This window comes from Diceros bicornis, chromosome 20 (assembly GCF_020826845.1).
Source record: "Diceros bicornis minor isolate mBicDic1 chromosome 20, mDicBic1.mat.cur, whole genome shotgun sequence".
In the NCBI taxonomy this organism is placed as follows: Eukaryota; Metazoa; Chordata; class Mammalia; order Perissodactyla; family Rhinocerotidae; genus Diceros; species Diceros bicornis.
In genome coordinates, this window is record NC_080759.1 from 62,344,612 (window position 1) to 62,358,527 (window position 13,916).

General features: G+C 56.6%; 1 protein-coding gene across 1 annotated transcript in view; it reads right to left on the reverse strand.

The window, feature by feature from the left end:
• Window positions 1-1,135: 1,135 nt before the first annotated feature.
• The window catches only part of PLEKHG4B (pleckstrin homology and RhoGEF domain containing G4B), an 80,189-nt gene continuing 67,408 nt past the window's right edge, over window positions 1,136-13,916 (reverse strand). Inside the window, exons 14-21 of the mRNA XM_058563518.1 lie at window positions 13,572-13,824; window positions 12,330-12,419; window positions 12,028-12,258; window positions 9,292-9,462; window positions 8,478-8,658; window positions 4,853-4,969; window positions 4,387-4,647; window positions 1,136-1,416 (exon numbers count right to left, since the gene is read on the reverse strand). Coding sequence (XP_058419501.1) covers window positions 1,136-1,416; window positions 4,387-4,647; window positions 4,853-4,969; window positions 8,478-8,658; window positions 9,292-9,462; window positions 12,028-12,258; window positions 12,330-12,419; window positions 13,572-13,824 — 1,585 coding nt within the window. The remainder of the gene's footprint in view (window positions 1,417-4,386; window positions 4,648-4,852; window positions 4,970-8,477; window positions 8,659-9,291; window positions 9,463-12,027; window positions 12,259-12,329; window positions 12,420-13,571; window positions 13,825-13,916) is intronic.

Below are 13,916 nucleotides of genomic sequence, written 5' to 3' on the forward strand. Positions count from 1 at the left end.
GGGAGCAGCCCCGCCTGGCCAATACGGCCCTCCTGGGAGCTGTTAATGTCCCACCATGCACCTGAGCTTCAGAAGCACCAAGAACAAGGCAGGGACATGGTCAGGCAGCCTGGGTGGCGGCCAGCCCAGCACCTTAGGGGTTATGGTAGATGAGAGAATCCCCCTCTTACGTCGGGGGAAGCCGGGAAAGCCCGATACTTATGGGGGGTTTTGCCTGCCAGTCAAACCACTGTCCAGAAGCCTCAGACATGAGGGGTTTTGTTCTGGCGAAAGGGGAGGGAAATACTAATTAGAACAGCATAACTGGTCGTCAGAGTGATCACGGGCACGTGGACTAAAGACCTCCTCCCCAGACTCAGCACACCCTCAAAATCGGACCTGCCCTTCTGATGCTGCCTGGGGGTGAACTAAGGGCAGCTCTCCGAACTGGGACGAGCTTGCTGAAGTGGCGGTGTCTACGACTTGGGGTGGGCGAAGGCCACCTGATCACACAGGCCGGGCCACGTCCGGAGAAGAAAGTCTCTTTGAAAGACGTGACTTGTGGTTCCTGTCCATCAGCCTCTTTCCTTGGTTACCTCTGTCCCTCCCTCTCAGGGGAGGATGTCCCTGTGTGTACATCCAGGGCGGTGTCTGTCTGTGTCTCTTGCCCTTCCTACAACAGGCTGGGGCAGATATCGAGGCCCTCCTGACAGCCCCATCAATGTGGGGAAACACTGCGACTTGCCCAGGGATGCGACCCCTGGGAAGGGCAGGATTTCGGGCCTGTGAACCTCCCTGGAAGGGCCCCTCTAGGTGGAGCCCAACCCTCGTCCCGCAGTGGTGGGTTCCAGCCTGCTCCTCACCGGGTTCAGGAACCATCTTGGCTGACCGGCAGCCCTCCTTCACCCAGGACTGTGGGATTTCTGATAAAGAGGGTGGCTTTCAGGCCGGCCCGGAGTCGGGGGCCACCACTGAGCCTGGAACCAGCACGTGCTGATGGTACAGGGGCAGGCCTCCGCATGGAGGGCAGAATCTAGGCGGCCGAGAGGCCCGTGAGTCTCCCTCACTACGTGACTGGGAACCGCCCAGGGACGGAGCCAGGCCTTGGGTTTCACAGCCAGGCTGCTGGCACCTGGTGCTGTGGTGGGGAGCCAATTCACATGCAGAGTGACCCACGACAGGGGGTCGGGGGTGTGTGGGGGGGTGGTCTGTGGTCCCTCATTGCTTGGGTAGGCAATGACCCCCCACAAGCACCAGGGCTTCTCAGAAGAGGGGTACTCACGGTCGTGGTGAACTGACCTCCGTGGAGCTGTGGCTGAGAGCCCCTCCTGGGAAGAGCGGGGGAGGCGCCCTGGAGGCCCTCATCAGAGAGCACCCCGGGGAGGCCCGGGCCGCTGCCCCCCGATGCGCACTGTGAAGACACAGAGCTCCTGGTCCCTGGGAAGAGGAGCAGAGTTAGGGCCGGGCCACCAGTGCGACCACATGCCCCTCCTGCCTACGGTGCTGGGCCCTCAGCGGCCCCTGAGGCTTGTAAATGGAGAATGAGGCGTTTTCTGCTCAATGTTCAGATTCATAACGGGACAACCTCTGAGGCTGGGTCAGAGCAGAAGGGACGGCGTTGCTGGAGGTCAGACACCACTTGTGCTCATGGACCAGTGCTTCCTGACCTGCTTGTCTGAAATCAGAGCAGATCCAGTGTAGACGCGGGACCGGGAGGGAGTCTCCACAGCAGGAAGCCTCCGGCTCACACAGGCGGTTCCGGGATGTGCACGTCAAAGGGGAAAAACAGAAAATGAGGCCAAAGAAGGGCCACACGCCCGAAACAAAACGCTGGAACAAGACGGGTGTGGGCGTATGGCCTCCCCGAGGTCTTCCCGCGGAGCTGTCGGGGGCCTGGCCTGTATCACCCCAGACCAAGCCGCAGCCGAGGGTCCAGGCCGTGGGGTGGCATCCCATGGCGGGGACCTGCGCTCTGGGCCCCGTGTGGGCACAGTCACAACCTCCCGTGTGGCGGGCGGGTGGCTTTCCCCACACGCTTCTTTGGAGCAGTCAAGAGTGTTGTTTCTGCCCCGAGCTGAGGCGGCCGAGCTGAGCCCTCCAACATAGCCTTCCACCTCGTCCTTACATCCTGGCTCCCGTGCTGGAGAGTGCAGTTGCTCTGGGCTGGCCATGCTGCTGGGCGTGTCCCCAGTGTGCTTCCCTTGCAGTGGCTGCTGCCTCTTCTGAGCAGGTCCCAGAAGTACCTGGCCCACCTGGGCTCCCCTGCAGGTGTCAGGTGCAGAGACGGTGGCTGGTGGCAGCACACACAGACATGTTTTCATGGTGGCAGTAGCACACTTGGGGCTCCAGAGGACTCTTGTCCCAGGTGGTGTGGCCCCAAGGACGGGCCGCACTGGGGCTGTGGAGGGGGTTTCTCCAGGAGACCTCGCCGAGCTGAGGAAAGCTGAGACCTGCGGTCTACACACGCAGGCCACTGAGGTGGCCAAAACCAGCGTGAGCTCCGCCAACAATGTCCCCTTGCTCCTCGCGGGAGTGTGTGCTGGCTGGCACTTTCACAAGATGCTGCTTCGCTGGGATGTCAGTGATGTACAGTAAACTGCACATCTCTGAAGTGTGCAATCTGACAGCAGTGAACACACACACACCGGCATGCCCTCCATGTACCATAACACGCGTGTGCCCGTGGTCAGGAGAGCACACGTGTGTCGCTCACGCACCCCTTGTGCCCGTTTCCACACTGCAGTGCGAACTGACCGGGCGAGTCCAGGCTGCTCCTCCTCCTGGGCCCTCTGTCTGTCCCCTCCCCCTCCTGGGCCCTCTGTCTGTCCCCTCTCCCTCCTGGGCCCTCTGTCTGTCCCCTTCCCCTCCTGGGCCCTCTGTCTGTCCCCTCCCCCTCCTGGGCCCTCTGTCTGTTCCCTCTCCCTCCTGGGCCCTCTGTCTGTTCCCTCTCCCTCCTGGGCCCTCTGTCTGTCCCCTCCCCCTCCTGGGCCCTCTGTCTGTCCCCTCCCCCTCCTCGTCTACTTCTTTTGGACTGAGTGTTCCTTATGACTCCATTTTATCTCCTTTGTTGGCGTATTAGCTGTAACTCTTCCGTTTGTTATCTCGGGTGGTTTTGGGTTTATAATCTATATGTAGTGCACCATAATCTACCTTCATGTGACATCGTTTCCCCATGAAGCCTCAGGACAGCGAGTCCCTCTGGCCGAGCGTGGGCCTCGCACACAGGCCTCGAGGGCATCAGTGCTGTCTTCACACTGCCCGGTTTGAGCGGCCAGTTACCCTCCACAGAGACATGAACAGAAGAGGAAACCTGCACGTGCCCCGTGGACCTCCTTTCTAGACACCCAGCATCCTTTTCCTTCTCCCTGAAGGCCGTCCTTCAACATTTCAGGTCTGCTGGTCATGAAATGTTTTAGCTTTGGTATGTATGAACATGTCTTTATTTCACTGTTTTTGAAAGATGTTCTGTTGGCTATGAATTCTGTTTTGACAGTTTCCATTTAAGTCCCTAGAGATGCCGCGCACTGTCCTCACCTGCGGTGTTTCCGACAACACCGGCCGCCGTCCTCCCTTCTCTCCCTCGCTGGTTCTGCCCCATCTGACTCATTTCCTCTCATCGTGTGTATGTCTCCTCCCTCTGTGCTGCAGGTGCTCTGGTGGGAGGCCAGCTGTGGATCCACCTTGTCGGGTGTGGGGGCTCTGTTCTGGGACGTGGTCAGGTTGCCTGGAGACCGTGTGATGCTCTCGGGTCTTGCTGTCACAACCAGGTGGTGCGTCAGGAGCAGCGTCCTGTCTGGTCACTCCTTCCTCCTGAGGCAGGCCCTGCTGAGGCCTCGCCCCATGGCCCGGGGATCGTGAGCGTCCCCGTCTGGCTTTGGGGACAGCAGGCAGGTGAGTGTGCAGGAGCGTTCCAGCCTCTCAGAGGTTTCCCGGCCCTGCGTGGCCTCCTCACACGCTGTGCTGACCAGTACTGTGCTGGACTCTGGGGCACCCATCTGTCAGCGGCCTCTCGCTGCTCAGCTCTCTCCTACTCCGCCCTGCAAACCCACTGTCTTGGTCTTCCCCACTCGGGGGTCACTGGGCTCCCTGCACTGTGGCCTGGGAACCCTCGAAGCGGAATCATCTTCCTGTCTCTCAGGGTCACTGCCCTTTGTAGCCGGATGTCCTGTGTCTTGAAATCTTTCGTTTCATGTATTTTGTCTGTTTGTTGTAAATCTGTTCCTTGCTACCTCATCTTGGCTGGAAGTGGAAGCTTTTTCTTCAATAAAAGAAAAATTCTAATTTGTTTGAAAACTTTTGAAAGTATATTAAATCAAATGAAACAGACGAACATGTGAACTGGTTCCCCCACCCAAACCCGCTGCTGGGGCTGGAGCGTGCGCTGCTCCAGCACGAACATGCACTCACGCGTGGAAGGCTGGCTCCCTGTCTCCAGCTCGTCCTCCTCGATACAGGTGCTGATATCGCACGGCCAGGGGCAGAGGGTAGGGCTCAGCAGGCCCCGGTGGGCCAGGCTGGTAGACACGTGCAGGGTCGGCTGCCCCAGGGCAGAGGAGGCCTGGCTGCTGGAGGAGGAGGTGCTGCTGTCTGAGATGGTGGAGTGCGGTCTCTTGAAGGGGGCGGTGTGGTCACAGGAGGGCACAGCTATGGACGCTCGGGTTCGTGACCCTGGAAGGGGACAGAAAGCAAGTTGGTCTGGCCTCTGTTCCAAAAGTGTGGCCTAGACTCAAGGACAAGACGGCCGTCTGGAAAACTGACCAGGTTCCTCAGGCATCACGTGGCTGCCACCTGTCCAGCCTGCCATGCGGGCCCACACGGCCCGTGATGCACTCCAGGCAGGGCAGAGTGCAGGCGAGGGCCGGGGCTGTGTTACCTGTTCCCTGCATGATGTAATCGATCGCCCGGTCATTTATGGCCGCGTCGCTGGGCTTGATGTCCACGAACGGTTTGTCGCCCATCCCCATAGACACCATTTCCTGCCTTCTGAGTTCTAAAATAGAAGAATGTAGACAGTTTTCCAAGCTCCTCCTTGGTTTGATGCCACCCCTGACGACGCTCTGCACCCCTGACACCGTCAGTCCAAACCAGGAGCATGTCAGGGCCTGGCCCAGCCCCGCGTCCCCGGGTGTGCTGGGCCCCCATTTCAGCACACGCATCTGATCTGGCCTCGCAGTGGCCTCCTTCAGGGAACCCAAGGGAGTGGACCAAGAAAAAGGAAGACATGGGACCTTGGAAACTGAGTGTCCAGCCAGGGAGGGAGGGAGGGTCCCTGTCTGCTGATGCAGGCAGGTGGGCTGTGCACCCGGCCCAGCTTGGAGTGAGGGAGAGAGGCCTCCAGGAGAGGCGTGGCCACAAGAAAGACAAACTGACAGATTTCTGCGTGTCTTTGAATACAGAGAGGAGGTCTAAGCATAGGGTGAGAGTTTGAGAGTGAATTAATCCTTAGTAAAACCAAGCAAAGAAAAAAAATAATAATTATAGTTGGTGGGGGGATGGTAAGGGAGGAGCAGGAGCAGAAGTGACCCGGGAGGGGGACAGGTACCAGGCCATGTGGGCTTCCAGCTCCTCGTAAAGGCTGGCTCCACTCCAAGGGGACTGAGGGTCCCCTCAGGATGCCACTGGGCATCCTGAGCAAAGTTGCCGTGTACATGCACGTGTGTGTGCGTATGTATGCATGTCTGTGTGTATACATGCATGCCTGTATCTGTGTGTGCACGTCTCTGTGTGCATGCATGTATCTCTGTGTTTGCACGACTGTGTGCACATGCCTGTGTGTGCATGTATGTGTCTGTATGTATATGTCTGTGTGTGCATGTGTCTGTGTATGCATGTCTGTGTGCATGTGCATGCATGTGTCTCTGTGTGCATGTATCCGTGTGTGTGCATGTGTCTGTGTACCCATGTCTGTGTGTGTGCATGCATGTGTCTGTGTGTGCACGTATCTCTGTGTGTGCATGTATCTGTGTGTGTGCTTGTGTATCTGTGTGCATGCATGTATCTCTGTTTGCACATGACTGTGTGTGCACATGCCTGTGTGTGCATGTATGTGTCTGTGTGTGCACGTGTCTGTGTATGCATGTCTGTGTGCATGTGCATGCATGTGTCTCTGTGAATGTATCTGTGTGTGTGCACGTGTCTGTGTGTGCAGGTATCTGTGTGTGTGCATGCATGTGTCTCTGTGTGTGCATGTCTGTGCATGTGCATGTGTCTCTGTGTGTGCACGTGTCTGTGTGTGCAGGTATCTGTGTGTGTGCATGCATGTGTCTCTGTGTGTGCATGTGACTATGTGTGTGTAACAGCTAGACCTTAGGTTAGCATGAGGGAAGCCATCTTAGGGAAAGGAAGCGATCCTGTAACTGGGACCCTGACTCACTAGTCTCTGAGAATGCACTCTGGCCTTCCTGTAGCCTAGATGATTAAGCAGCTTTCACTTTTGCAAAATACACGATCTTCTAGTTCTATGACTCTTGCTTGTGTATACCTCCCAGCTGTGATAAGATGATAACTTTGTTTTTTGAGTTCCCCAGGAACATGATGACCTCCAGAAAGAAAAATTCTGCATTGGTACCTGTCACAAATGACAGAAGAAAGAGATAATTTGGTGCCTTAAAGTTCATCACACCAGATGGTTAATGTCCCTAAACCCCCTCCTTCCCTGCCCATTTCCCCTATATAACTGCCTCACGATTCTGTGTGATTTTAAGATGGTTCTTTAGGACACTAGTCTGCCATCTTTAGATTATCCTAGCTAATCATATAAACTTTCCTTTCTCAACAACCGACTCATTCACAATCGATTGACACCAGATTGTGGCGAGCAGAAGGAGCCCCTTTTCACTCTGTTACATGTGCATGTGTCTGTGTGTGCACGTCTGTGTGAGTGCACGTCTGTGTGTGAATCCATGTGTCTTTCTGTGTGCACATGTCTGTGTGTGCATGTGTCTCTGTGTGTGCACGTGTCTCTGTATGAATGCATGTGTCTTTCTGTGTGCACGTGTCTGTGTGTGTACATCTGTGTGTGCACATGCCTGTGTGTGAATTCATGTGTCTTTCTGTGTGCACGTCTGTGTGTGCATGTCTCTGTGTGTGCACGTGTCTGTGTGCACATCTATGTGAATGCACGTCTTTCTGTGTGCCCATGTCTGTGTGTGCATGTGTCTGTGTGTGCACGTCTGTGTGTGCACATGTCTGTGTGTGAATACACGTGTCTTTCTGTGTACACGTCTGTGTGTGTGCAGGTGTCTTTTTTTTGTGTGTGAGGAAGACCAGCCCTGAGCTAACATCGAATGCAAAGCCTCCTCTTTTTTGCTGAGGAAGGCTGGCCCTGGGCTAACATCCATGGCCACCTTCCTCTATTTTATATGGGACGCTGCCACAGCATGGCTTGACAAGCAGTGTGTCGGTGCATGCCCGGGATCTGAACCTTCGAACCCCGGGCCGCTACAGCATAGTGTGTGCACTTAACTGCTACACCACTGGGCTGTCCCCATGTGTGCACGTGTCTGTGTGTGCACGTGTCTGTGTGTGTGCATGTGTCTGTGTGTGCACATGTCTGTGTGTGAATGCACATGTGTGTGTGTGCAGGTCTCTGTGTGCACGTCTGTGTGTGTGCATGTGTCTCTGTGTGTGCACGTGTCTGTGTATGCACGTGTCTGTGTGTGCATGTCTGTGTGTGAATGCACATGTCTCTGTGTATGCACGTGTCTGTGTGCACCTGTCTGTGTGTGTACATGTGTCTGTGTGTGCACATGTACATGTGCATGGGGGTTTACACCTTGAAGGAGGTGGCAGTGGGGAAGCTGTGCAGCATCTCTGGTGACAAGTTAAGGCTCTGGCCAGGATGGCAGCCGCTGAGGGGCCAGGAAGTCGTGTTTGGATGTTCAGACATTACAGCCCTCAGGGTTTCTCAGACCTAGGGGGTCAGAGTTGCCAGCAGGACGGCCGTCTTGGAGGGGTCACTATGAAGATGGCATTTGTAGCAGCCAGACTGGATGAACTGCCACCTTGTGAGTGTAGACAGAGGCGCCACAGTGACGAAATCAGAGGAGAGGAGGGACCGAGGGGCAGACATCAAGGAGGAGGAAACCCGAGGGTCCTGGCAGCAGGGACGAGGTACCTCACGGAGGAGAGGCCCTCACCCACGGGGAGACCACAGGCTAGCCATCGGCCCAGCTCCGGGAGGTCAGGGGGCCTTGACAACGGTGGGGCAGAAAGCTGAGCCCAGTGGGTCTAAGGGAGTCAAGGAGCTGGAGTGTGAGACCGTCTCTAGAGTTGCTGTGTGCGGGTGTTGTTCATATTTGTTTTAAGGAGAAATAAGTGTTTTTGTGTGGTCACAGGAAGGATCCAGGCACTTCCTCGTAAATGGTGCTGAGGGGCCTCCTCGGGGTCACCAGCTGGGCCTGGGCCTCTCAGGCCATCTGCCCCAAACAGGCCCCAAATGCCTGTCCCAAACCAGGTCCCTGAACACGGAGCTGGCCCCACAGCCCTCTCTCGCCCACCTCTGTTCCTCAGAGCCTGCTGCCACAGGATCTTCCCTATGGCATGCGTCCAGGCGGCCTTGACCTCTGTGGAGCTCGCCTGGAGAATGTAGGTGTCCTGGGACTTCCACCGTCTGCGGAACCAGATCTCAAACCTCAAGCCGCTGTCTCCGACGTTCTCCGTCATCCCAATCTCAGCCGTCTGCAGGCACAAGAACCAGAAGGGCAACACCGTCAGGAACCACAGGTCCCCTCTTGGAACAACTGACCACTCTCTGGCTGACCTTGACCCCAGTGCCTCAGTGCTGGAGGTCCCTTCACTCAAACACCAAATAGTGTGGACAAGGCCGGTCCCGGGGCTCTCGGGGTACAGGATGGATCGAGTCCCGCCATGTCCACACTGGCTCCCTCTGGAGAAACAAGGGCTGGACTGAAGGTTCTGTGGCGCCCTCTGGCTGTCTCACGCTGGATGGGGTCACGGGCCCCCTGAGGTGCTCCTCAGCGCTGGTAGGTAAGGGTTGTGGGTTTGAGCTCCTCCTGGGAGCTTCACCCCAAGAGCCTCCATCAGGGAGGGACAGGTGGGCCACCCCGAGACCCGCCCGAGACACGGGAAGGCCTCCTCCCATGTTCACCTTAACCAAACCATGAAATGAAGTTACTGATTGAGGAGACATTTGTTTTCCAGCTACTGAACCGGCTCACAGAACCAGCAAGGACAGACATCTCCTTGCAACTTTTGAAGACCTAAGGTTTCCAAAGTTCAGCCAAAGAGCCACAGAAAATAACAATCATGAGGCCCCGCCGGTCTCCAGTGGACCGGGTCCTGACGCATTACCTTGAAGGACTGCTTGTACTCGTAGATGTCGTGGCCTCCGTCTACCTTTTTGGTCTTGCTAAACAGGATGAGCTCTTCAAAAAGGAACACGTGCCTCGGGTACTTCTTCCTTCCACAGCAAACGACGAACTCGTTCTGGCATCTGAGCTGCCCCTGCTCCTTCAGGTTCACCTGCAGACGGAGCACACCTCCCTTAGGGCCCTGGACCTTGGGGAGGGGGAGGGGCTGCGGACCGCGCTCAGTCACCAATGGCCAGTGATTTAATCAATCACACCTGCGTAATGAAGACTCCATAAAACCCCAAAAGGACGGGCTTTGGAGAGCTCCCAGGTTGGTGAACAGGCGGAGATTAGGGGAGAGTGGCGGCTCAGAGAGGACGTGGAAGCTCCGCGCCCTTCCCCACACCTTGGCCTCTGCATCTCTTCATCTGGCTGTTCCGGACTTAAATCCTTTTATAATAAACCAGTGATCTAGTGACTAAAACATTTCTGAGTTCTGTGAGCTGCCCTAGCAAAGTAATTGGACCCAAGAAAGACTTGGTCATGGGAACCTCCCATCTATAGCTCATCGGTCAGAAGGCAGGTGACAACCTGGACTTGTGACTGGCGTCTGAAGTGTGTGTGTGTGTGTGTGTGTGGGGGAGCAGGCTCACAGGAACAAGCCCTTAACCTGTGGGATCTGATGCCATCTCCAGGTTGATAGAGTCAGAAGTGGATTAAATTGTGTGACACCCAGCTGGTGTCCGAGAATTGCTTGGATGAGTGGGGCAAAGACCCACCCACTGTGATGGATGCAGAATCCTACGGTGGGGTCCCTTGTGAGCATGTGCCCGCTCGTCTGCAAGGAGGTTACATGAAAGCCCCTCCTTCAATTTCACTCGACCTTCCCCTTGAAAGCCCTTTTGTTCATTTTTTGTGTGTGTGTGAGGAAGATCAGCCCTGAGCTAACATCCATGCCAATCCTCCTCTTTTTTTTTTTTTTTGTGAGGAAGATCAGCCCTGAGCTAACATCCGTGCCAATCCTCTTCTTTTTTTTTTTGGCTAAGGAAGACCAGCCCTGAGCTAACATCTATTTCCAATCCTCCTCCTTTTTTTCCCCAAAGCCCCAGTAGATAGTTGTATGTCATAGTTGCACATCCTGCTAGTTGCTGTATGTGGGATGCCGTCTCAGCATGGCCGGACAAGCGGTGCGTCAGTGCGCGCCCGGGATCCAAACCCGGGCCACCAGCAGCGGAGCACGCGCACACAACCGCTAAGCCACGGGGCCGGCCCCCCAGTCCTCCTCTTTTTGCTGAGGAAGACTGGCCCTGGGCTAACATCTGTGCCCATCTTCCTCCACTTTATATGGGACGCCGCCACAGCATGGCCTGACAAGTGGTGCATTGGTACCTGCCCGGGATCTGAACCCGGGCGGCCAGCCACGGAGTGCACGCACTTAACCACTACGCCACAGGGCTGGCCCCTCTTTTGTTCATTTTGAGGGAGCCCCCTTGTTGATGTGGTGATAGTCTCATTCACAGTCGCATTATGGATTCCACCCCTGAGCCATTCGCTCGACCCAGAGAAACCCTCCAAGCTGTGGTATGGGCCAACGGCTACGGGAGGATGTAGCTGCCACGCCCTGGCCAGGCTCTGCTCCTTTTGTGGGATGTGTGCCGAATGACCGACACCACTGACGGGTCCCTCCCACAACCTTCTGACCCCTGCAGGCCCTGACCTGGGTGAGGCCTGAGAGCAGCTGGTTTGATCCCTGGCATCCCAAATCACTTAGCTGAGCTCACCAAAGAGGGCTTGAGGGGGCCTGTGGGTTCTGGGGATGAAGATGCTGGGGTAGCCTGAGCACTCTATGGCTGTCCACTGCCATGGTAGTGACCGAGGAGACCTATCCTTTGTGCCTGACTCTATCTCTGGCTGTGGCCACAGCATCACAGACACGCGGGACTGGGGCCTGCCACAGGCCTGCCTTCTCCAGCTGCTGTGGGGCCCCACTTTCAAGCCCATGTGGGTGAAAGGGCAGGGTGGGGTGATGGGGAGCCAACTTCTGCAAAGCTGGCCCATCTTGGCTGTCACCCAGTCCCAGGGGCAGAACCTCAGCCAAGCCCCACACACCAGTCAGTTCACTGTGCAGGGCGTCCGGGGTCAGGGGGTGTGCGGCCCCCTCACAGGCAGGTCAGTGGAAGGATGGTCCACACGGGGTGGCGGATTGGGAGCCTCGAGTCACAGGGTCACTGTGCAGCCAGGGCGGTCAGAGGGGCCCCTGCTTGGTTTCTTGCTCGTGAAACTCTGAATGCAGTTCTTAGCAAGGCACCTGCACTTTCTCCCGACCATTAGAGCCAGGAGTCCTGCCTGAGAGGGAGGTCTCCTCTTCCTGCCTGTGCTGGTCCAGCCAGGCCGCTGCGGGGGTGGTGGCATCGTGGACGCGGGCCTCAGCTCCTCCAGAGAGCAGAGAGGCCAGCCACACATGGAGAGCCAACGCCGGCCTGTGAGCCGGCAGCTTAGGCCCAAAGCTCTAATTTTCATGCATCCAGTTGTATTAAAATAGCCCGATAAGCAGATCTTTATCATTTAGAGCCTGCCTGCCTTTCACACCCCAATCACCTGGACAGGGAGCCCCCTCCCTGTGGAGTTCCCTTGCCCTCCTGCCCCTCTGGGTGGGGACTCCCCTGAAGGCAAGGTGTGTGTACTGACCAGGCCATGTCTTTCCCCTGGAACGGCCGTCAGGGCCTGGAGCACTTACGTCGCAGCCGCGGACGGCGTCCGTGGCCAGCAGATTGTTGCCATGGCGCAGCTGGAAGCGGACCATGTCCTCGGCGGCCTGCAGCTCGCCCAGCTCCTGCTCGTGGGCGGGGCAGCGGCCAGCCTCCCTGACCAGGTCCTGCAGCAGCAGCGCGTACTTGCCCAGGCGCTGCACAGGCTTCAGCAGGTAGGAGGCCAGGTCCATCTTGTCGCCCAGCTTCCGCTGCTTGTCCTGCAAGGGCCAGGCGAGAGGGTCAGCTAGGGCCAGGCTGGGTCGGCGCGGCTCGCGGGGTGGGGGCTGACCTCGAAGAAAGCGTTGCCGCGGCCGCAGAGCAGGGCGTCCGACTGGGGCTTGTTCTTGCTGTAGAGCGCGTACATGCCAAACTGCTTTTCCTGCAGAAGGGGAGGGCACGCCCTGAGTCGGCGCAGCTGCCCTGCCCTCCAGGCCAGTTCTCACCGTGTCAGGAGAAGGGGAGATGGTGCTGCATTCAAGACTCTCAGCTTCCAAACACGGTAGGAGCTCCCAGGGGTCCACGCCAGAATTCTAGAAGGGTCTTTAGAGTACAGAGTTTGGGGAAGAGGGAGGAGGGAGCACTCACAGGGCAGGGCTGGGAAGGAGCATGGGGAGTGTTAGAAATATTCATTAACGGCCAAGAACCAAAGTGTCTAAACGTTTAAAATTCTCACTGTTAGTGTCGACATAAAACAATACAGAAATTGCACTTTATGGCTAAAAGCGCCTTTTAAGAAATAGCTGAACAGACACAACACATGAGATTTCTTTCACCCACGGGTGTTTTTGTTGTGGTAATTTACATTTAATAATGCTCATCTTAATAATGATGATAATAACGATTAATTTAATAATGTTTCATCTGCCCATAGCATAGAAGCACTTGGGTCCCCAAAGCCCAGAACAGTGCTCGGTAACGACTTAAAGAATTTTCAGAGTGAATTAAGAATTTTATTAAAGACCCCAGTAGGGGAATGTTCCATATTCATGGTTGAGAAGAGACTCATCAAACAGAGAGCCACTCTCCTCAAGTCAATCTGCTCATCCCAGGTGCCTCTGTTGAAATCCCGTCAGGCTGGTCCTGGGGTCCGTGTGGAAGGGGAGCTGGCGGGCTGCGGCAGGAGGGTTGTGAAGGGGACCAGGTGGGCTTCCTAGGTGCAGGAAGCAAACTGCTTTTGGGAGCTGCTTTTGGCTGATTAGCCTTGAGTGGTAAGGGAGTGGGGTCGACGACAGAGTTAAGTATGAGGATGTGGGTGAAGCCCCTCAGTGCCACGTGGCTCTTGACAAGGGTGCCGTCAGGCGACACTGCGAGTAGAATGTCCAGGGCTGTCACACCCACATGCGTCTGTTTATTGACGGGTCTTAATGTACCGTGAGGGACGAATTTCCTAAGCCTGGACGGCAGCGACCCGAATCGCTTGAAACGTGGGCACTCAGACCCCCGGCCTCTCAGAGGGCGACCTGGGCTGATGTCACCTCCGCCCACCACACCAGGGTCCTTTCTGTGGACCCAGCGCCCGGGAGGGACTCACGTGTCTCAGGAACCCGCGGCCCACCGCCCACGGGCAGTGCCGGCAGTGTTCCAGCTCGTTGAGGAAGTGCTGGCAGTGGAAGTCGTGGAGCTTCTCCAAGTTCCCAAAAATGATGCTGCGCTTCCCTCGCAGGTCCTGGGGCAGGTCCATTCTTTCCATTTCTGGAAAATAGTTGTCGATGACATATCCTAAGGACCTAACATACTCCCTCTCCGTGGAAATCATCTCGGCCATTACGTGCTGCAGTCGGTTGCTGGAAGACAGAGAGCCGGGGGGACACTCAGGCCGCCGCAGGCCAGGGCCTTGCGCTGGGCCCCACGAGACGCTTCATCAGTGTGGTTCCTG